The sequence below is a fragment of the Ambystoma mexicanum genome, chromosome 8 (genome assembly GCF_040938575.1).
Source record: "Ambystoma mexicanum isolate Mex_15411 chromosome 8, UKY_AmexF1_1, whole genome shotgun sequence".
Classification (NCBI taxonomy): Eukaryota; Metazoa; Chordata; class Amphibia; order Caudata; family Ambystomatidae; genus Ambystoma; species Ambystoma mexicanum.
This window is the reverse complement of record NC_090929.1, coordinates 1,572,595,347-1,572,619,999: the sequence shown is the minus strand read 5'-3', so window position 1 is coordinate 1,572,619,999 and position 24,653 is coordinate 1,572,595,347. Positions and strand designations below refer to the sequence as shown.

General features: G+C 44.9%; 1 protein-coding gene across 1 annotated transcript in view; it reads right to left on the bottom strand.

The window, feature by feature from the left end:
• The window catches only part of SHOC2 (SHOC2 leucine rich repeat scaffold protein), a 1,004,889-nt gene that overhangs the window by 879,962 nt on the left and 100,274 nt on the right, over positions 1-24,653 (bottom strand). The window contains exon 2 of the mRNA XM_069611778.1: positions 3,765-4,687. Coding sequence (XP_069467879.1) covers positions 3,765-4,467 — 703 coding nt within the window. The 5' untranslated portion in view covers positions 4,468-4,687. The remainder of the gene's footprint in view (positions 1-3,764; positions 4,688-24,653) is intronic.

Sequence of the window (24,653 nt, the reverse complement as noted above, 5' to 3'; positions counted from 1 at the left end):
TCCGACAGGCACATTCAAAGGGTGCAAAGATTTGGGCATCAGGGATACCAGATTTCAATTCCATAGATCGCTAAATATTTCCATATATTTAGAATTATTGCCTTCTTGTATAATTGTATTTATATTGTTCATTACACCTGGACAATTGTCCATTTGGATTCCAAGATCAACGTTTCCACTCCGGATCGCCTAGGCAAATTAGGTATGTAACATTCCATAGCTTTAGATTCACAGCATTTAATTTAACCTCCGAATTACCACTGTACTCCAGTGAATTTCTCCATTGCTGGTATGGTCATGCATGAATGAGGGAATGATCAAAGAGTTGTCAGCATAGAGGGCCTACTTAATATCCCCGACTAGTGCAATATCTCCTAAGTAGTGATTATTGCAGCTGCATTCGCAATATGGAATCTAGCTTTAAAAGTGTTGTGGGTAGAATGCTATTTTTACAACGATTGTGCAGAATTGTAAATGAAATGAATTTGTATATACGTTGGAATATTCATTCTCGAACCTTTTATTATAATACTGTATATATTAAAACTTTTCTTAAAGTTTTGTAATTAAATGCACAATAAAAACAATATAAACCTTCCTTGGAAGACCACTCTAGCCTTTAATGTATTAAATAAGGCTGATCCGCTTCTTATAAACCCAAATGCAAGATTCACTTCAAAGACAGATTACCTGGTCAAATGCTTTTCTGCATCCATAAAGCCCAGGTAGGAGGTGGAACCTCTCAGCTACATCCGTCAATGTGACCACCATGTTTTGCATGTTTGGAAGTGGCCCTCCCAGAACAAACGTGTTGCTCCACTAGCACAAAGCTCATCCATACTGAGAGGTAAGAGGCCAGTACCTTGGAGAAGATTTAACCACATGCATTTTGTAACACTATCTGGTCTGAAGGAGTGGTGCTTGCTTTTTGCTTTTGAATCAGAGTGATTTAAGTTTCAACATTCATGGGGCCATTCCTTCCCCACTATTGTCATATGCAGTACTCCTAGATACTTTTTCAGGCCTTGCCAAAATTGCCCCGAAGACATCTACTGGTGTGCAGTTTTCCCCTACTGACATTTTGCCAAGCAGTAATAATCAATTCTTGTTTGTTCTGGGGCCATCTGGAAGCTATCAATTATAACTTATTTTTTGCACAAAATTAAGTTTTGTTAGGTAGTCTTAACTTCCTGTCCCCATCTAATGCAGATAGTTTGGCAGTATCCAGAAAAGCATAGCTCTACTTAGCCTGGAACTTCAATAAAATTCCCTCTGTATCCTTTATGCGACTTACTGTCACCATTACCCCCTTTCAAGGACTGCCTGGCTAGAACCCCTCCCAATTGTATTAGTTCAATTACCTTCCTATACCACTCTAAATAGCCCTGGTTAGCACTGCTTTGTTTCAATGCATCCATCTTACTTTATACTCCGAAGCAAAATGAGACCGGGATTACAGAGCGTGTAGAGGTACAGATGGCTAACAGGTTGATTGCTAAAGGGGTATGGCACAGTGGGGAGGGATTGTCTAACTCCCATACAACAGTCTTTCACTTTCCTTTTACCCATACCTATTTCAGCATCAGACTTTACTTTAATCTGTGCATAAAGAGATTGCACTCCAATTGATTCCAAGCACTGAATGCATTTGGCGCTTAATTTTCATTTTTGCACCTTAACTTTCTGCATTTAGTGCAATACATAATTTTGCACTTTAGAGACTCTAGCAGTTTCACACTTCGGTAGAAATGGTTTTAATTAATCCCATTTACTGTAAATTAAAGCAGGTGCAATAATTTATAACAAAAGGCCGGAGTGGGTTTACTTTTCCTTCGTCTACAAGTCTTATGGTGGGTATAAATGCAAGTCGTCACAGAGTGGCTCAATTCCATGCAATGACAATGGAGCTGTTTTGCAAAGAAAAGCAGCTTGTAACATTTATCACAGCTCCACCTACCTAGTAGGAACAATGTTTGTCTTCCAGATCTTAAAATGTTGCCTGCATATATTTTGCGAATGAGGTACAAATTGAAATTTAGGACCACTACGGTAGAAGGCTTTGTGGGCCATACACAAACGTAACCTTTTTGGCAGGCAGCCTGTGCAGTGTTCGAAGAGTTTGTTAAATGTGAGCCTGGTCCTTGCAGTGGCATTCTAGACGCCAATCTTTAAAGCAAAACCAGGCAAGCCCAAATGAAACCTACAAAAATGCACTGTGGAAGAAGTAAAAGCATTATCCAAGGTAGCCTGATGCTAGAAAGAATAGATCAAGAAACTCAAGAAGTAGTTCCTTTTGTGCAAAAAGAGTCCCAACTTCCATTTATGGGCTGCAAGGTTCTAGCCAAATTGCACACTAGATCATTTCAGAGGCGTTTCATTTAAATGGATTGGCCATCAAGACACTGTGGTAAAGACAGGATACATTGTTGTTATCTAAATGCTGCAAAATGTGCAGCTTGTCAGTTTAAGTGTAAAAGACATTGTTCGTGCATGAAATAGGGCGCATTTGCAATTCCTGGCACACATTTTTGTAAAAATCCTTAGAAAAGCTATAAAATTTGTTGAAGTGTCTGTTGTATATTTATTCATAAATGGGCAAAGTAGTGAATGAGGTCAGTATATGCAACCAAACAAGGAGACATTTCATATCTTGAAGCAATATACAACAAGGCTATTAACGACCCTCTGGTCGCAGTTAGCTTGAACCAAGCACAGTTACCAGCTGGTAAAGCACCCCTCCAAGGTGTATACAGCTATTCTCATCCCAGACATATGACCAGGGGGCTAAAATTAGGTATACGTGACAAATTCACGTTAAAAACCTACAAATATGGATCTAGAAATGGAGTCCCTTTTCTATAGTGACAGTGAAGGCGAGCAGAGGAAAATGAGCTTGAATAAATGGTGGCTTGGGGTGGGACACAGACCAGTGGTCTGCATGAAATGTGGTGTTTACAACATAGCAAAGCCTGCATTCCCAGCCACAAAGCTGGTGCCCAGGTGCTAATGTTGAGGATTGCTGAGAAGGAAGCAAGCAGGATTCAGAATTTGCACTCACCACTAGCCGTTGGCTACTGAGAATGGACTCTTTGCAAGTAAGAAAAGGTGAGTGTATTTTTATGATGAGTGGAGAATTGAGGTGGTAAGTGGCTTTTTATGCCTTACTAGCTTGCAAATTTAAATGTTGCCCCGAGATACATGCATGGGTAAAAAGACCAGATTTTTTTTTTTTAATCCAGCAACAGCGTTTATGAAGGGGTTATCTTAATATTAAGCAAAAACGAATGAACCAAACATTCTGAAAGAATGCCATTAGTGTATATTATGATATAGGAAGAGAAAATAGAAATCTGGGACACCAATTGAAAAATGTGAAATACTTGGACAGCCCATTAAGACTGTCATTCCGAAGTTTGCTTAAAGTGTACAAGTACAACTAAAGGGTTACAAAATTCCAGCTAAAATATGTAAAGTGTAACTATAAATTCAAATATCACCAGCAAAGACATAGTAAATCTCATGTTGAAAACATTTACCCTATACATGGGTGCTTAAAATGAATTCCGAACATCAAAATAATCCCACAAATATTGAATAGGACATGAACATTCATTAGGTCCTTTACCAATTTGTAACAGCACGTCCTCAGTTCGGTTTTACAGGGGGGGAAAAATATACGTGAACACCAAAACACAAGATGAATTGGGCAACATTTACGATCATTTGACATTGAAAATGATAGAGCAATCGAAAAAGTTACTTACCGATTTCAGCAGGCAGTTGCTTGATTTTATTCTCCCGGATACTAAGCATTGTGAGCTTGGACACATTTTTGATGTCCTTCTCAACAGTAGTTATGCGGTTGAAACGTAAGTACAGCGTGGTGAGGGAACTTAGCCTGTACACCACAGCAGGAATTTCTCGCAGTTTATTGTGCCGCAGATCAAGCATACGCAATTTCTTCAAGTAGTCGAGAGAGTCCGGCAAACTGGTTAGGGAATTTTCACTTAGAGCAAGTGTCATCAGGTTCACAAGGCAGCCCACCTCAGCAGGAAGGGACTGCAGTTTGTTACTGTAAAGATACAGTTCTGTTAATTGTGTCAACTCTCTAATGGACGGTGGAAGCATGTGTATTGACCTCTTCGACAAGTCCAGCCGCATAGAATTTTCTTCCCGGCATTTGTTTAGCTCTTTGATGACCTCTGCATTGCTCGCTTTTTTACGGTTTGCAGGTGCTGGGTTTGGACGTTTAATTGTATTGTCCACTGAAAAAGCCACACCTGGCGGCGCACCACTGGGTTCCTTTTTTCCTTCTTTGGCATCTTTCCCTTTGGTCTTGGGCTCCTTATCCTTGCTGTCTTTTCCAAATCCACCAGAAGCCTTTGCCTCCTTCTCTCGCTCCCTCACGGTTGGGACTTTTGGATCCTTTTCCTTGCAGTCTTTTTCTTTTCCTAAACTACTACTCATGGTGATTTCCCCGTCAGGCAGCACTGCATGAACTCTGCTTTAAAAGCAGCTCAATAAATCAGCCTTGAAGAAAGCCCTCATAAATCTGCTGGACGGAGGGAACTCCTTGCATGATAAATCAGCCATCTGTTACATATTGATTTGAAGGCACTGGATACACAACAGACCAGATCAGGAACAGTCCCCTAGGCCACAAATTAAAGATCGCTCATTTGAAATCCTGCACACAAGAAAAAAAAAAAAAAAAAAAAAAGAGAAACAAGGTTAAGGAACATTTCAAAGCTTATGCTGACCAACACCCCCACTTCTATGCAAGTACCAAGTACCAGAAAGACTATAGACCTCAAGAGACAGTGCTAGGGGCCCTCCAGGCCTGTGACAAAAGGAGTTCATACTCAAATAACTCGTATTATAGTGGTTGGGCCAACAGGCAGATAGTCTAGCGTCTTGGTTAGGAGCTTAAGTGTGTCATTCATGATTGCCAGCATTAAACCAGGTCTATTACACCATTTTCTGGAAAGCCACATGCAGGACTGTATTGCAAGTGATCCAGGGAACATTAGCCTCTTTCCAGGAGGTGTTAGGCCTGCACGGTGAGCCCATCATAAGTTCAGGTAGTTTTCAGGACTTAAACGAAAAACATGCAATACAGCCTGATCCTTATTGGTTAGTCCTGCAGACAGACGAGTAAGAATTCTCTTTTTGGGAGGCATATGTTACCAGCATAGTATATCTGCAGGTACTACAAGCCAAACCGTTCAGCAGAGCAGCTTACATCCAACTACCAAGACAGTTTCTCATCATGATGAAACTTCAGTATAGATTCTGAATAACCATAATCCCATTCACAGTTAATATCCAAGTAAGCATAGTATCGCAGGATCGGCCCATATTGTAGTTGCTTGCTAAACAATGAAGAAGTTCAGCTATTTTCTTCTACAATGCCCCCTTTACTACAAGGTTTCTCCTTAGTGAAGCCCTGTGTAAACACAAATCTACTTGTGGAGAATGAAATAGTTGCATACGACAGGGGTAAAGTCAGTTCTGGTTTAATACATCCACTGCAGATTCTACATACGTTTAAATGCTCCCAACCAGAGACGACTGGATATTTTTTCCAGGACTGTTCTAGGGTGCCCCTTACAATCCAGTGTGAACCAAAGCTGCAATGCATCACAATCCGTAAGGGACCGCTCCATGTGGTATTGCTTTTGACTCCAATTCACAGAGGCCAAGAATTCAATGTACATTTCCTCCAACAGCTGGCCTAGCAACATCCCAATGTAGCAGAGTTAGGTGGGCTGTGGAATAATTCTGTAGAGGGCAAAGTATCCATCAATTTCCTACGAATGGATACCATTAAATCTGCTGATGTAAAAAAAAAAATATTTTAAAGAAAGGATTCCCTATGTAACAGGTCATTCAATTCGCAGAGTGGCAGCCGTGCAAGTAAGCAGCATACCACCCACTTATATGACTGACAAGCCACCCCACTTGAAAGAGGTGCTCCGAGGTGGGTAAAGACCCTGGCAGCTTGTAGAAGACATTGGTAGCAACATTAAATATCTTGCAGAGCGTAGCAAAGGAGTGGACATATTAGGGTGGGATAAAGAGGTCTGAAAGTGTCTAGAAAATGCTGTTAAAGGCTTCTTGGTCCCAGGGATTGAAGGCAAAAGGAGCAATAAAAACACATTAACCCCTCGTGATCTCTACTGGTGAGCTATATACAAAGAACATTTTAAAACTGTTAGTCCAGTGTTGAGATAAAGGTTTTTAAACCTTTTGACCAGCTGAAAATCTTAAAGCTGAGAAGTATAAAGCATTAGCCGACATAAATAAGTAACCAAAGAAGCACAACAAACTGGAAGTTTCCTAGTTATAGAAAAGGGTAATGTTCACTTGAACCTCTGTTAGGTGAAGAGTATGCATGGAATATGGAAATATATATTATACATGTACATCAATATCTCTCATTCATTAAACCGTTCAACGCAATATAAAATGTCCACCTTTCACTTATCCCCATATTGTCACATAGCACTCATATTCCTTTAAAACCCATATATAAAAAGAACCACCCCCAACATCACAAATTGCTTTAATAAAATGTGACAGCGCAATAAATCACAAATTTGGGAACAAATACAAGCCATCACCCTAAATTGACTGAGCTCAAAAAGAACTATATAAAAAAAAAAAGAAAAAGGACATTCTTTATTCATTTGGAAAATCTGGTTGCAAAGGGGTCATTGCACCCCCTGAAACAATGGTCCATAGACAAAATCAAAAATTAAAAATTCTATTTTGGGGTGAGCAGAAGACTACATATGTAAAAGTCTCAAATATTTACACGTGCATAATGACTAAAACACCCCAGACTCCTCAGATTATATGGACATAAAAAAACCTCAAACTGGATCCCTTCATATTGGCCATTGCACAAAACTTGAAACCTACATCGACCATCTCAAAACGAGCAAGCACGTTCTGACACTCAAACTGGTAAACAAACAGGATATTACTGTTAGAACCAACTAGAAGCCTCTTTCCCCCGGCAACTACAAATACCTCTGTTATAGTCCCTATTTTTAAAAAGGGAGATTGCACAATCCCAGTCAGTTATCGCCTCATTGCCATTCTGGATGCAGACAGCAAAACATATTTGGCACTCCTTTTAGCAGAAATAGAAGCATGGATGCCGAATACTAATTGCTTACTGAAATTTCAAAATGGCTTCAGAAGGGGAATGGACTGGTGAGTAATGCACAATGAAATTGCAGGAAAGGGAGGCTGACCCTTTATATGTACCATGTGTGAACTCGACTGAAATAGCTTTAAATTTAATTTTCCAGAATCACTCCTGAACCACTCCTGCCAATTCTAGTTTGCCTGCATTCCAACACTATGATCCGAGTTAGGCTGGACATGAAGTGTTTCGTCTACAAGGACATTCCTACTGCCAGGGGACTAGGCCGGGGTACGTTTTGCACCCCCCTGCTTTAATTTATACATAAATTATTTGTGCAAATTTTAGACCCCGTTGCATTGTGCCAATTGTATTGATAAGATTTGAATTTGGAGTAACCTCCAGTTACTTGGATAGCAATTTCCCTATATAGGAAAAGTCATTATGGGGACTGGAAACACCTTCTACCAAATGCTCAGTATACAAATTGAAATGCTTAACCCAGGCTACTTCATTTTAAATGCAAGTGTATTGATGCACACATGTAAATAGTGAGCTCCTTATTATAAATCCAGAGACAGTGAAAAGGAAACCTTATGACTGGGAATGGATACAAACTTGTGATAAGAGGGGTCCTTGCAAATTATTTGAAGATATTAGTTTAGAGAACAAAGTCTGGGGAATAGTTTCATCTTATATTATTATTCAATGTGGTGATGGGTGCTTAATGAGAAGCTTTTTGAGAATGAGGCCAACTTTTATTCCCACGCGTGAAATTCTATTCATTAGGAGTCTTTGTGGACAACAATTGCAGCTTATGCCATCAAACTGTAGAAACTTTAAAACTAATTTGTATTCAATGTCCTGTTTAACAACCTCAAAGAGCAAAACTTTTTTTTGCTAAATTCTGTCTATGAAATTGCTTATTTGAATGAACTCTCCTTCTGGACCAGGATTTTTAGTGGCCGGTCCACATCATTGCTAGTTTTGGTTGTTGCTTTTTTTATCCTCTCTGAAATTAATTGATTCATTTTAACTGAGATGCGTTATTTAATTACTTTGCTATAGTTTTATTAATTCTTTCTTATAGGATTGATGCATTGTTCACTAAATTATAAAATCGTAATTCTGATTCTCTTTAAATGGTGATATGTGATTGTAAAGAGAATTTATGCTGTATATGGTTTTTATAAAAACTGATACAATAATAACATTACTGCCCCTGTGAGAAGGACATATGCAAGGAAGAGGGAGAAGTGCCAGTGCCATTCTGAAGGTCTGCTAGCTAGTGTGGTTGGGTCTTCTGGGGCTATCAACATTTGTTATAGCGAAAAATGCAGGGTGAGAGGTTTGAGTCAAAAGGGTCTGGTAAGGAAATCATATTCGAAAGATTGGACATTCCAGAGCCCCAAGTGAAGCCATCCCTAAGGCACTGGTCAAGGACAAAAAGGCATAATGGATTATCAGCATTGAACGGATTAGCAAAGCTCCCAAGATCAAACTAGATCTGCCACCCAACTGCTACACATCGAATAAATGAGACTGGCACAAAAGAAAGGAAGGCCGACATTGCAGTAGTTCCATAACTAAAGAATCCATTCAAAAGGTTGACCGCTGTTTTTCTTTGGATCACCAATACGTTTGGGCAACAAATTCAGATTCCGTTCGGCCATCTTAAACATTGACAAAATGTGGGATAACAGCTAGGTTACCTTGCAAGTTGTACTGTATAAACAAAGTTTATGCTGGAATATGTCACAAAGACAGAATTAAAACAAATGCACAAAGTATACACACTCTTTTCTCCTCTACTTTCAGCAATGTAAACGCTGGTGAATTTGGCGAGCTTTGAAAGGGTATTGCTGGCATAAGATCAGAACAAGTAAAAAAAAAAAATGTTTTTAAAAAAGGTCAGCAGGTTCATTCTCTCCAAGCATTCTTTACAGCTTAGGTCTGCAGGCGGCTGACTATTCCAAGCAAGAAGACAGACCTACAATAGAAGAACAGCCGCACATAGCTATAAATACTGCGCACTGGTCTAACTGGATTCTTTTTTTCCATACCAAAATACTCTCTAGTTCTGATATTTTAGGGATCGAAGGACAGTTTTCTGAGCCTATCAATCAGACCACTAGAAGAGTGCATGGCTGGCAGGACCTAAACATCTTCCCTTTGGAAAAAGCATCATCAATCACCATCTCAACTAGTCGCTATAGCCAATACAGCTCCCCGACCCCCTGCAAGGAAGCAAGCTGCAAAACCAATAGTTATAACTTTACTATTTGGTTGCATTTATAACAAATCTTTAATCTTTTCAATAGGGCCTGCAGCAGTAGATTAGTGTTCTGAAAATTAAACAATGCACCTATAAAGTAGAAACGAGTGAGAAGGCAGAAATTAGCTAACACACAGAATTAACACATGAATAGGTGAAACGATTATGAAAAGTAGATTGTTTTGTGCTGAAAAGCAGTTGGTGTGCACCAATCTCCAAAAAGGTTCAGCACTTATTAGGTTTGTGTAATTTTATCATTAGCTGAACTCTCATTCGTTCTTGATCAGACAGTTGCGTCTGATCAGATGACTCCTCACTCCACTAAGCCAAACAAAGCAGACACCCATACTTATGTGCTTGATGAGGGCTATGAACTTCGTATGCATGTAAACCCGTGTATTGCCAGGTTTCTATCTGCAAGACAAACAAAGAAACATAACTTGCCCATGCTGTATAAATTGGTCACTGACGAAAACCCCCGTTACATAGTGCACATGCTGTGACATGCCTGAAGTAATATATTAGGGTTCGAAATTCAAGATTCAAAGAGCAGGAGCTAAAACCAGCCCCTGTGTGATCGAGCATCACCTAGTAGGCAGGAGCTACTGCTGGGGAACCAGAAGAGAGTAAACTAGGCACAGCAAAATTAACATCCACAGGAGAAGCAAACTAACTTGTTGGCCATTATATCTGATCCATTATGTTTAAATGGGTCCTAATTCATTATGAACAGTCCGAAATAGCTAGTTTGTTTAAACGGGCATGTATTTTTTTTTTTTTTAAAAAGGTACCAATTGGCCAGGGAGGTTTAAAATCCAAAAAAATAAAAATTAAAAAAAAAACTCAATTGGTAGCTAACCAGACTCTCCTAAACTAAAAGCAGGAGCTAAATAGCTCCCAGCAATTTACAACCATGTAAATCAACAACTTGGAACGGCCTACCAAATTGGTACATAACTAGGTTGTACTATTAATCAGAGCCAACTGCATGTTCAATGTAAGAGGAAACATTGTTTCTCTTGTAGCCTCAAAAGGAGTTAATCCTCCTGTGTTCTATTAATGCCATAGCGCTTAACCTCTCGAGTTAGAGGGGTGGGTGAAATCAATTCTGTTTTAGGCAGGCGAGTCCATTGAAGAGCATGACCAGATGGACATACTGGCTAGCAGCCAAGCCAAGAGTATTCTGATGTTATGTTATAGGTATTTATACCGCACATCGTCACCAACGGAATTGGTCCACAGGTGCTCTGGCAGATCTGTAAACGGGAAGGTGAGATGGGTTAGTAAGGTGAAGAGGTAGCAAGATAGTGAGAAGTGGCGTTCTGTTGGCAGCTTTAACTCTGTATAAATCGGGTGCTGAGCTTTGGTGCGAGTATCGGATCAGTGTCAGTCCTTGTGTGTGGTTTATGCGTTGTTTCGGTGTGGTGAAGTGCGTGCTGCTTGTTGTGTGAGAGATGGTTGCGCGAGTTTGAGCGAGATAGGTATGCAGAAAGTTTTCACTTTTTTGGTTAGTGGGTTATAGGATATTGAATATGTTAACTTTCACAGTTCTGTCTACGTGTGGCACATGCCAACATTCACAATCCTATCTAGATTATCACAAAAGTATCATACTTGCTCATATCAGTGTTAGGAAACAAGATCAGTGGTTGACGGCAAAGAATATATGTAGCACTAACAAAAGTAAATTAGTTTAAAAAAAAAAAGAGGGTATGAAACGTTTTCGCCGAAGCAGCCTACATGGCTACTTATGAGCCACCAATATCATCGGCACCAGCTCTTCTGCAATGTTAAAGTCATCTTGGGTATGAGGTGCACAGTGGAACCAACATGCACATTTTGAAGCGTTGTGATCAGTCTGTGGACAGACACATAAAAACCCAAATAGAAAAACAGGGAAGGAAAGAGCGATTGCAGGGCTTACGAGTGCAATAGAAGGTGTAATGTTATGGTGATCTCTCGGCATGGAGACCGAAAAGTAGAGCAAGTAGGATGTCCCAGGACAAGCATTAATAAAGATCCTGTTAGAATTATATGTGATAAAAATCTGCAGTAATTGGGGAGTGTAAATACTAAGGAATGTATTAAAGTGCTTGCCTTAAACAGGAAGGGTGCTCCACCCCGCTTAGGGATTTCCTGGTGGATCACCAAATGGTCAGTCCCCCAAAACAAGTGTAAATGCAGGCGATGCATTATAGTGTGAGGTGCCTTTTCTGGACAATCTGTACATACATGGCACATTCTGCTTGGCGCTGCCAAAAAACGAGTGCAGAATAGAAATGGACCTTAAGACCTTAATTGCTGATGTGTCTTGTACCGCACACTTTCGTGGTCTCTTGGCACTCTGGTTGATCAGCAATTGAAGGTGGTTTGCAGGTATTTTAGTGGGTTGAGCAGGAGAAGATCAAGAGCTTTGATGTGCTGTTGGCAACTTCAGTTCGGAGAAACCAGTCGTGGAGTGTTGGTGCGTTTTTGGTTGGTATCTGTCATGCGATGGAGGTGTGCTTGTGTAGGGAGTAGTTTCTTACCTATAATTCCATTTCTCCAGCGTTGGTATCTTTTATGGATTCACATGCTGTGAATATTTCCAGTCATCAGGCTGGGAAACCTCGCTAACTTTAAAGTAGCTTTTTCCTATGGAATACGTCGACACCATAGTGTCCTATCGATGTCATTTTTGGGTGCTTTAGGCTACACCAATAGGATCCTACGGCTTCCCTTCAGATTTTAAACTCCAAAGTAGAGGAAACCCAAATCACGGTTTGCCTGCAGGGGGAGGCCGGCGGGCGCATGTGAATCCATGAAAGATACCAACGCTAGAGAAATGGAGTTACAGGTAAGAAACTACTCCCTTCTCCAGCATTGGATCTTTCATGGATTCACATGCTGTGAATAGATTACATAGCAGTACAACCAACCCTTCGATGGGCATGACAGACAAACCAACCCCATGCCCCCAGACCATAACCACGAATATAAAGAATAGCCTACAACAGCATGCATGATAACAGAACCAGCAATTGATAGAATAAAACACAAACCCCGGTAGCTGGTGGGCTGGGTTTGTAGGTTTTTACCGCATCTAGAGATTCGCATGTACAAAAGAACCCAGAAAAATGCTACCACCAAAGATTCGAACACCAAAAGTTCCCCCGCAACACCCCGCTCGGGTAACCCCTGCAGCTCCCAAAGAAAAATTAAATAAATAAAAATAAAAGAACGGTGGCGCCAGTTCCCGATCACGGAAGTGAAAGGGAACTGGCGCCACAGGGACTCGGCGTGAAGAAAAATTTAAGTAGGGTTTATGTTGAGGGTGAGGGTGTGTTGGGGGTGTTGTGTGTTGTGGGTGGGGGTGTGAGTATGTAGGGGTTTTTAACGTGCGTTTGCATGGGAAATGTGCAAACCTTTTTTGGTTTGCACATTTCTATGCAAACTTTCCGGCCGCAGGAAAATCAGCCGCGGTCGGATCACGTAGATCCACAGGGCTTACCTTATTGAAACAGGTTCCCACCTGTACATGTTGCTGACCCAGACAATAGTGTCTGGTAAAGGTAGACGGCACCGCACAAGAACCCGACTGGCAAGTGTCAATGGGCGGGATTCCAGCCCTGTGCGCCGCTGACTACTCATGGACCTTGTAGAATGGGCCCTAGGATTGCCCCTCAAGGGCTTGCCAGCCTTTGTAACAAAATTAAATTGTGGACGAGATCCAACGGGGAAAGGGGATCGTCCCTTGCTGCAGGGAACAAACGCCACAAACAGCTGTTTTGACTTCCTGAAGTCCCGAGTACGGACCAGATAAAACTTCAGCGCCCTCTTAACATCCAGAGAATGTAGTGCTCTTCCCGCCAGCGTGGTCGCCTTAGCCAAGGACGAGGACAAGGCAATTGTAGCAGGTTTGCGAAACGCCAAAGGCACCTTTGGTATGAAGTGCGGATTAGTAGACCGGAGAACCTGGTCTCATGAATCGCAGGTATGGTGGGTCAATGACCAGTGCCTGGAGCTCCAAAATCCTCCTGGCAGATGCGATTGCCACTAGAAATGCAATTTTCCACGAGAGGAACTTCAAGGACGCCGTCGACATGGGCTCAAACTGCGGTTTCATGAGAGCAGCGAGAACCACATTGAGACTCCATACCGGAGCAAACCTTTTCTCCGGGGGAAATGTCTGAAAAAGTCCTTTCATAAAATGCTTAACCAACCCGTCACCAAATAGAGGAGTAGCATGGCGCCATCTGGTGAATCTGGAAATGGCCGCTAAATGCACCTTGACTGAAGGCAACGCCAAGCCGCCCCCCCCCTACGCTAGATGCAGCAGGAATGGAAGAACCTGGGCCGGTGAAACCTCCAAAGGCCGCACTCCCGGCTGCTGTTCACACAAAGGACAGAATCTTGCCCATTTTCTAATGTAAGACATATTAGTGGAAGGCCCCTTTGCCGCCACCAGGATCCCTCGGCACTCCTGTGAAATACCTAGATGACCGAACTCTGAGTGGTAAGGAGCCATGCAGCCAGGCTGAGAGATGCGGATCGTGATGCCACACACTCCCTTCGTCCTGTAATAGCAGATCCTGTTCCGCCCCCAGACAAAGCAGCTCTTCCACAGCTAGATGAAGGAGATCCGAGAACCACGACTGGCTGGGCCAGAATGGGGTGATTAAGATCACTCTGCACTGGTATTTGTGCACCCACTGGATTGTCTGTTGAACCAGCGGAAATGCATACCCGAAGAAGCCCGTCCATGGGAACGAGAACACGTCTCCTTTTGACTCTGGATGAGCCACTCTGCTGACAAACAATGGCCACTGTTTTTTATTTGGCGTGGCAAGCAAGTCGAGAGGGGGAACCCCTCCCCCCCACTTCCTGAAGATCTTAGTCACCTGCTACTCCTTCGTGGTGCACTGGTGCAACTGCACCCTTTCTCTGCTGAGAGCGTCTGCCTGCACATTCTGGACCACCGGCAGATGGTAAGCCATAAAGTGAATTCCCCGAGCAATGGCCCAATGCCACATCACCTGAGCCTCTCTGGACAGGAGCAGAGAATATGTGCCCCCCCTGCTTCCTTAAATAGAACATTGTGGTGGTATTGTCCGTCACTCGAACCACCGCGCCTTGGGTGCGAGGTAGAAAGAATTTCAGGGCCCAGTGCACTGCTCTCAGCTTCAGTACGTTGATGTGTAACACTGCCTATTCCTGGGACCACAAGCCCTGGACCTGTGACTGGTTGAGGTGCGCCCCAGCCCACCAACCCACCTGGGAGCCGTCCGCCACTATGGTGAATTGAAAATCCGGCTCCAGGAAGGCAAGTCTAACATCATGATTATGGGAGGTGACTTTAATGAACGCTGGATTAGATCGCTCACATCTATGCAGTAGAAACCACAGCATACCTACTAAACTCGCCACATTTGCAAATGCCCTGGGCATGCGACACACATGGAGAGACCTGCACCCTTATGATAGAGAATACTCCTATCATTCCAGGGCACACGCCTCGCTTTCTAGATTTTTTTTCTCCCATCAATTGACATACACATGGCCCATGAGACATATCTACTTCCCAGAGGAATCTCTGATCACTCCCCACTGGTATTAGCACTCAATACATCCAGAAACCACCCCCCCTCCCTGTTGGCATCTCAACAACTACTACTACTACTTGGGTATTCCAGAACTAGTAGACAAGCTCCAAGAAATGACAAAGTCATACTTCGAACTAAACAGAGTCTGCAACAGACCCTGGGGTGCTATGGAAGGCTTACAAGGCAGTACTGAGAGGTGAAATCATCTCATGGACTACCACATACAAAAAGAAACACCTTTATAAGATACACGAGGCGGAACAGCAGGTAAAACAGGCAGAAGAGATACACCTAGCCCAAGACACGCGTAACACAAACCACGCCCTACTACTAGCACAGAAACGCCTCCTGAACGTAGCCTTGGACAATGCGAGGCAAGCACACAGAACGATGTGGGCGAGGATATACGAAACAGGGGATAAAGCCAGTAAGATGCTGGCGTGGTTAGAACGCATGAAACAGGGTCACAGTCAAGTCCCAAGGCTTGAGACAGGAGGCCCAAACCCACTAGTGTCAGACCAAGACATAGCGGGGGGATTTTTGGCCTACTATGCCAATCTGTTTAAGACACCCACCACCCCTACAGACACTTCGATCATGGAGGAAATTAATCTCCCCACTTTAAACATGGCGCAACAGGACTTACCAGAGAAGGAAATCACAGAGGAGGAGGAGGAGGTGCCGAGTGCCATGTCTGGACTCCAATCCGGCAAGTCCCCGGGCCCAACGGCTTCCCTGTTGAGCTATTGCGGAAAGTGGGAGCGAATGTAATCGCCCCGCACCTACTGAGCATGTACCAGCACACACGGCAGCAAGGCTCCCTATCCCCGGACCTAAGAGAAGCCACAATAATAGTGTTACCCAAGGCGGATAAACTTCCCGAAATCTGTATCTCATACAGACCTATCTCACTTAGAAATAGTGAAACAAAAATATTAGCTAAAATACTAGCGGACCGATTGCAGCAAGTCATCCCTTCATTGATCCACCCAGACCAATGCCATCTGGGAAATAATGAGCCACGGGCTTTGGCCGGTACTTTATGAGCTGTGTGCAATTGCTATAGAGCTGCCCAAGGGCCAGAACTAAAGTTAATGGCTGACAATCGGACTCCTTTACGTTGAGCAGGGGCACGGGACAGGGCTGCCCCCTGTCAGCCATGATCTTTGCGATCGCCATAGAACCCCTGGCTATACTCCTGCGAAACACCCCACTTTGGGAGGGCTTCCGATGGTCAGACGCATTGAAGGACAGTCTCACTCTATGCAGGCGACCTGCTATAGAGTCACGCACATGCTAAAGAGATACGAGGCCTTTAGTGGACTTTCCGTAAATTGGTCCAAATCTACACTATTCCCCATAGGAAGCGCAATCGCCTCAATACCAACAAACTGTCCCTACCGCATTGTAATGGACAATTCCAATACCTTGGTGTACAAATCACGAAAAGCCTCACGGTCTACATTCCCATGAACCTACATCCCATCGTGACAAGATTTGCAGAGGACACTCGCCATTGGATCTCGCTACCACTGACGTTGTTAGGTAGAGCGGCCCTGTTCAAGATGATTGCTCTTCCTAGGTTTCTGTATATCTTGCAAAACGCACCACTTCATATCCCAAAGCACGAATTCCTCAAAATGTATCGTATCCTCCGGAAACTACTAGGACGCGGGGGTTACCCATGGATATCTCTCCCTACACTTCAAAGGTCCATCTGGGAGGGGGGGGATTGGACTGCCCAAACTGCAAACATACTACTGGTCTGGTCAGATGGCGGTGGTGAACGACATGCTTCACGGGGATGTAAACTTGCCACACAGAGGGATCAACGCTGATAGTACAGCATCTCCCTTGGAACTCTTGTACTGCGGCCTGGGCGGTGTCGGCACAAATCACTCGAATCTGGGCAGAAACACACCAGTACATGGGGTGGGACTCGAAACTGATACAACCATTATAGAACAATAGATTCCTCCCCAAAATAAGCAAGCTTCCCAAATGGCCCGCCTGGAACCAGCAAGGGGTTGAAAGGATCAGAGATCCGTTTGAGACACTACAATCTGACTTCTCCCTCCCACACACAGAAATATATCACTATACCCAAATGAAACATGCACTGCAATCTAACCTACAGAACATGAGGGATATGCCACAATACACCCCGATGGAACGCAACATAGTCCAGGAACAAATTAAGCACAAAATCACCTCAGCCATTTACAATGGGATTACATCCTTTGCCACACCGGAACTAACCAGCCTAAAAGCCAAATGGGAGTGGGACATGGGGACATTGACATTACAACCAGAGGACTGGGCAGAGGCACGGATGTATCCCCATGAAGTAACCATACCGTCCAGGATCAGACTGGTCCAATAGAAAATCCTGCATTGCACCTATTACCCGAGTGTAGCATTGTTTCGGTGGGGTAGAGTCCGACTCACGATGCCTGTGCTGCAAAAGGGAAGAAGGAACCTTTTCATATTTTATGGGAATGCGACAATATACAACAGCTCTCGCAGAAATGTTGCGACAAATTGTCAAGAGTCATGGGCAAACCAGTACTCAGGGAACCAAAACATTTGTTACTAGGGGTCTCCGACTAAAGAGATCTGTCTCGATATGAGTAGCTACTCTGGTCAACTGCCACAGCAGTACTTGGAAGGAACACTGCACAGTTGTGGGGATCGGAAACAACACCAAGCTACGAACAATGGGCCATAGACATGGATATATGCGCAGCAATGGAACAGAGTATATGCAGCGAGGGGGTGCCCTTTTCCCCTTATGCAAAGTATTATTTGTAATGTTTGTTCATGTATGAAAATGCAATAAAAATGGTTTGATTAAAAAAAGAAAATCCGGCTCCAGCATGGGCATGCCCCATACAAGATTGTCTGTGCATGCCCACCATCTCAGGACTTCCACTAGCCCATGGGAGACGACCATGTTGTCCGACCATAACCCTCATCTCTGAGACCACTTGTCTGCGAGAAATTCCTGCACCTGTCTCATGAACAAGCGACAATTTGGGAGAAGCGGGATGCAGGAGGCCCTGGAACCCAGCAGCGATATGCAACGGCGGACGGAGACCACAGTTCCTTGGCCCCATTCGGTCGCCCTGGACTGCAACTTCACCACTCGCTCGTCCGAAGGCTTCACCAGATTGTCCTGTGTGAGAAAATGAGCACAGAGGAAAAAACAACTCCCTAGATGGCGTCAGAAAGGATTTCGAAGTTTGTGCGAACCCCAGCCGTTTTAACAGGTTCATGGATGCCTACAGAGACTTCAACGCCCTTTCCGGCCACAGCCCCTGTACCAACCAGTCCAGATACAGGTACACATAATGCCCCCGCCTGCGGAGGAAGGCAGTGACTGGAGCTAGGCATTTTTGTGAACGTTCTGGGCGCAATCTTCAGCCCAAATGGAAGGACACCTAACTGGTAATGATCGTCCCAGACTAGAAAGCGCAGGAACTTGCGATGGTTTGACCTCATCGGGATGTGGAAGTAAGCGTCCTCCAAATCTGACGCCGCCAGGAACTCTCCCGGCTGCACCGCCCGGATCACATCCTGCAGCGCAAGCACCTTGAACTTCAGGCATTGCAGATTCTTGTTGAACGCCCGAAGATCTACAATAGGCCTCCACTTTCCATTGGGCTTTTTGATGACAAAATACCAGGAGTACACCCCCTGGCCCCGTTCCAACATCGGGACTGGTTCTATCACCCCTTTTTACAACAGGAGTTCGACCTCCTACCACAAGACAGCCAGGTGCGGTTGCACCATGTGCACTGGTGGAATTGGTAGCAGAGGACACCAAAACTGAGTGGTCGAGACGAACCATATCCAGCGGTCCGTAGTAATAAGATTGCACTCATCAACGTATTGCGCCACTCTGCCCCCAAGTTGACTGTTCGCATGGCAGTCATTGATGAGACTTAGACTGCCGTCCCTTAGAAGCTAAGGAGGCAGGACCCTTCTTACGCTGTGCCTTATAGTCTTTGCTTCTTTGTGCCGCTTGTAACAAGCACCTGAAGCATTGGGAAGAGTAACCAGGGCGACTAACCTCGGTCAGGAGAAGCGGCAAATCTGGCTTATCAGAGGCCCCTCCAAACGCCCGAAAGTGGCGAAAAGAATGGCCTGTTTGCAGAGCCCCCAGGGACTTCACCGTCAGCGTCTTCCTACATTCCCTTGAGCGCATCAATTTTTTTCTCGCCAAAGAGCTGCTCCCCCTCACAGGGCGTATCCACTACTTTATGCTGGACTTCTGGATGAAAGTCAGTGCAGCGCAACCACGCCTGCCTCTGGAGAACACCATTATTTATTTGCTTGAAGCCCGACTCCGCCAAGTCCACTGCAATGTTGATTCTATGGTTGGAGACCTCCTCCCCCTCTCGAACCAGCAGCATAGCCTTTTTGCATTGTTGTTCCGGAGATGTTCTAAGAGCGCGGCCAACCGGTGCCACATCTCCCTGGCTATTATGGCCAAGGAATTCGCCGCCTTCACTGTCGTAGCGCCCACCGTGAGGACTTTCCTCCCGAAAGCAACTTGTTTTCTGGCCTCACTGTCCGGGGGCGTAACTTGTTTTGGCTCCTCGCCTTCCGACTAGCAGCTGCCGAAACCACTGACTCCGGCATGGGCCAATACATGAGGTACGGGGGGAGGGGGGTTAGAGGGGGGATGTTGGGGGATTGGGGGGGCAAGGATTGGGGGGGCAAGGGGCAGCATCGATTCTGGTGCCTTAAACTTCTCCAGACGCCCCTTCGCGGCTGGTTCCGAAAAAGGATGGTGCATCATGCGCAGGCCCTTCTGCCACACATGGTCCAAAATGAGGACCTAGAAGACTGCCTTCCGCCGCTTCCCCATGCGATTGAAGAGAACAGTCTTTTCGCTCCTCCTAAGGAGCAAGGCCACATTTTTTGGCACGCATTCACCATCATAGCGTGAAATGCCCCAATTCCGTCCGGCAGAGACTGCTGAGCTGGGCAACTAGGCGGTTTCACCTCCGGGTCTGAATCCCATCCATTGTCTCTCTTGGGCGAGGACACAGTTGACAGCGTGTCACGAGGCCTCTCTCCGGTTCGAATCGACCAGCTCCCCTTCCTCTGGATGACTTTGTGGAAGGCCCAAACCCACAGGCGACTGCAATGGCAGCCCCACCGGAGGCAAATCCCTGGGGAGACTCGGGCGAGAGGCCTCAACAGGCACACTACGCACCACTGGAGCCACTGGGCTCAGAGCCGCGGGAAGCCATGCATCCAATTGTCCCAACAGAGACTGGAGCGTACTTAACACATGCAGTGACAGCAGAGAGTGAGGGTTCACAAACGGGTACAGGGGCGCCCCAACCCCACTCAACGTAGATGGACCTGCCTCGCGCAAACCCAGCACCGATGGATGGAAACCTGGTTCATGCTCCTCCTCCAGACCAGAGGACATTGAATATGAAGCCGGATCCTGTTGAATATCCACCAGCAGCAATGGCCCAAAGCTAGCCCCAGACTGCCATGGATCAACCGTCGGCAACAAAGCACCATTCGCCTCCGGCTGCGTTGTCGACAGCAATTGTGGGCCACCGACAGTCACGGCTTAGACGGAGCCAATGACACCCCACCTCCCCCCTGTTGACGAAGGGAGTGAGCATTGCATCACAATCGTTGACGATGGAACCTCCGTTGACAACCACATCATCGACACCAAGGCCTCCACAGGCCTGGCCTTCTCCGTTGACGCAGGCCACGTGTTTGAAGTGCCAGGACGGCGTTTGGACGAGTCTCGGCTGGAAGAGGACCTATGTCGGTCCTTAGGAGACGGGTGCTTCGAAGAGGACCCTCGCCTTCTCCAGCGACGCAGAGACTTCTGCGCCAACTTCTCGGGCCCATCACTCGCCTTCTCCAGTTTCTCCGACTTGGACAGCGAAGAGCTACTCGCACCTTTGGACCGATGCAACCTCGATTCAGAGGAATCGCCTTTCCTCCACCTCCGACCCTGGCACCTCCATGCGTTGCTTCTTGGCAGGGGGGTTCCGCGGACGCCGCCCTTCGCTACGTAGATGCCTTCACTGCTGGAGCCGAAGACTTGCTTCTACGGGATAAAACCTCCGAACCCGGGTAAGTGCCCTCGCTGAGCCAACAAATCAGCCGGCGGCTCTGCGGTCTTTCAGCGTTTTCTGAGAAAACGCATGACAGATCTCACAGGCATCCGACGAATAATTGGGGTAAAGACAATACAAGCAATCTGCATGGCTGTCCCCGTCAGAGATTCTTTAGGCCGCAGGTTGCACAAAGCCTAAACAGTGATTTTTTCTGGCCCACAGATGACATAGCCGAAGTATGAAAAGCATGTGTAGAACACGAAGAGTAGACACAAGGCGATCCCAACTGTTTGGAGAAAGTTAAAATCTGAAGGGAAGTCACGGGGGCAGGGCAATTTATATCGGACATCCTATTGGTGTAGCCTAAAGCACCCAAAAAAAAGGACGTTCATAGGACACGGAGGTGTCAATGTTTTCCATAGGAAAACGCTAGGAAAAAGTTACTGAGGTTTCCCAGCCTGACGACGGGAACTATTCACAGCATGTGAATCCATGAAAGATCCAATGCTAGAGAATATTTTGTTTTCATGTTGAGTGTTCAGAAGTTGTTTTCTTTTAACATTTGTTTAAATGCCCAGACCACTGGTATCACAGTGTTTGTACAGAAGGAGGAAAGAATAAAGTTACCATACAATCAGGGAAAGCCCAAATTCAGTTTGTAATGTACAAAGTAGATCCAGAGTAAAGTTAGCTGTACTTATTAACAGCCAAGTTTTGAAAGGTCTCTTGAAAGCTGGGTAAGAAGGTTAATTTCTTAAGTGCACAGGAAGGGAGATCCAAAGAGAAGGGACAGTGGTGCTGAGGGTGCCTATGCAGAAAGTTGAGTTTAGTACGGTTAGAGGAAATACTTTTCCTACATCCGACATTCCGTACAAATGTGATGCATTACCCACCCCAACCCTTCATTCCAGAGCAATGCATTTACCTCACCCTGCAATTCATCCAGGTGATGTACATTCCCGGTCCCCAGCATTCAACCCTAGTGCAGCACGGTCTCTGCACCTTACCAATTCCTCTTAAAGACATGCATTTCTCAACCCAGGCAGTCCATCGAAGTGCGACATCTCTCACTGCTAACCGTTGGTCCAAGCGAGACACTTCCCCGCCCTTGTCACTCCATTCAGGTGTGATACCCTTCTCGTCTCCAACACTCCATCGGCGTGTGGCACATCTCCCATCGCCCGCAATCCATCCTAGCGAATCACTCATCTTTCAACAATCCATCTGGGTGCGATACATTTCCTGTCCCCAACAGTCTATCGAAGTGCAACACATTTCCCACCCCACAGACAGTCTAAATCAGCCCATCATGATATAGAAATTACTTAACGCCTGTCTCGGAGCACAGCAGGGAGCATAAGGCTTAGATAGACTATCAGGCTAGATGCAGAGTGTGGCTAACCTATACATACAGGCGGAGTGTGCAAGTGGCTAATTTACACAGTTCAGTTAAATACAGGATGAGTGACATTTCTATCTATAGGGTTCAGAAGGAAATTCAAATGTGAACTTGAGTGGCCGGTGCCAGACAGTACAGAGCATACACTGAGAGGGAGGTGTGGAGAGTCGTCTTCAGAGCATAGCCCTCGAGCTGGCTTTTCGACATCCAGGTGCTTGACACAATGTGGCTCTAAAGCAGATGGTGGTCAGTCAGACCTAATCAGCTAGAGGCTGGCATTAAGGCCACCTGCATGCAGTTTCTTCCCCCTCCTCCTGGAACACTCCAACCTACTTGATCCTCATGATTGCCTACTCCTTATGCCACAACATTAGGCAACGTGCATCAGTACCACTAAGGGGTAGTCAGAGAAAACTTGTACACACTCCCATCTACCTTCGGGCAGCAGCTAAACTAAGCATCAGAGGGAAACAGAGGTGAGCCCAGCCAATCAGAGGGAGAAGGACCTGTGAGGTGGTAATCGACACCATTTTCCTCATGCAGCGTGAGGCGGATTAGCAAGAAGCCTCATTTTGATAAGCTCTGCACAAAGTCCCCCGCTGGGAAAAAGATTGTCAGAGAGAAAGCCTACTCCATGAAAATACATTTGGATACAGACTTGCAAACCATGAGCCACAGTTGTGAACTGGGAAACACAAGTGATTATCTTAGCCAATTATGATTGTACGTCAGCCTATTTTAGACAATTGTTTGTCTCTTATTCATAGTTATACTAGTACATAAAGTTAGCTTTTTTCTTTTTCAGCAAGGACAGCCATGGAGGATCCAACAGCCACCCTCTTCTTTCCAACCAGCAGCATGAGCCTGCCATAGCATGGTCTCACTGGAAGAAATTCTTAAACTTGGACCCTTTAAGGAAACAAGAAATATTGCTGCATGGCTTGCAAAAATCAACAAGCCCACTTGCATTGGCAAGGAGATTTGATGAAGGGTGAGTACCTTTGTATGGTACTTTAACTTGCTGGCGAGTATGGGGATATTTGAAACTTATTCCACATTTACTGAAAACAAACATTGTTTGCAGTAAATGGCAAATATGTTTCACTGTGCATGGCTTGCCTTTGGGTGGCAGCACTGCACCAAATATGAAGTGTGCTTATGGTGACATTCACCATTTTACAGAAAGCACTGGTCAGTATCTTGTCACCTGTTACCATGCAGCGAGAGCATTAGGTCTAGCATGTAAACTAAGGAACTCGCCCTACAGGGCTATTGGAATGTTTAAGAATCTGCAAGGCCTGTACTCAATAGACCGGGTGTGGAAAACCATAGGATTTTTGAGAGAGTCAATGGCAATGGCCCAAATAAGCAAAGGTGCAGTATATGCCCAAGACATCTATGAAGCAACAGAACGTACATGTGTCCAGAGCATAAATAGGTCTATGAAATGCCACCTTTTCTTTTCCCATGGCAGCAAACTAATGAGAAAGTAGGCACACATATTTCAGCCTTGATTGGGTTTGCTAAGGAATTTGGAGCCCTTCGGATAACTTGATTTGCAACCAGATAGTGCGCTGCAATCACGCTATAATTCAAGAGAGACTCATGACCAAGGAGCTTAGCCTGGAACAACTACGATATGATATTTATATCGCGCCCATGCTAGTGTTTAGTGTAACTATTGCCAAGATAGTGGAGCAATCAACATCATACACCCAAATGTAGGCCTTCAGTAAAAGGGTGGAGGTGAACAGCTTTCAGAATAATACTTTGCAACATCAAAATACAATACATGTGGAAAGGTATGCTCCTGCCAAAGTACCAACACCAGATTAGACACCAAGGTGTAAGAAATTGGCTCGGGCACATTTTACTTGCAAAAACACTGATCAATTGGTAAGCAACCCACATTCAGCTAAAGGGGTTGTATCCCACAAATGCAACAAAAGAGGACATACGGCCAAAGTGTGCAGAACAAACATGGAGTCCATCAGATATCTATAAGAAGAAATGCATTTGGTTCATGAGGAAATAAGAGCATTACTAATAGCAACAGTTGATAAGGATGACAATCTTCCTAGCGTGAAAAGAACAGTCAAGGCTTAAGGATGATGGTAAATACAGGGTCCAGCTATACAGTGAT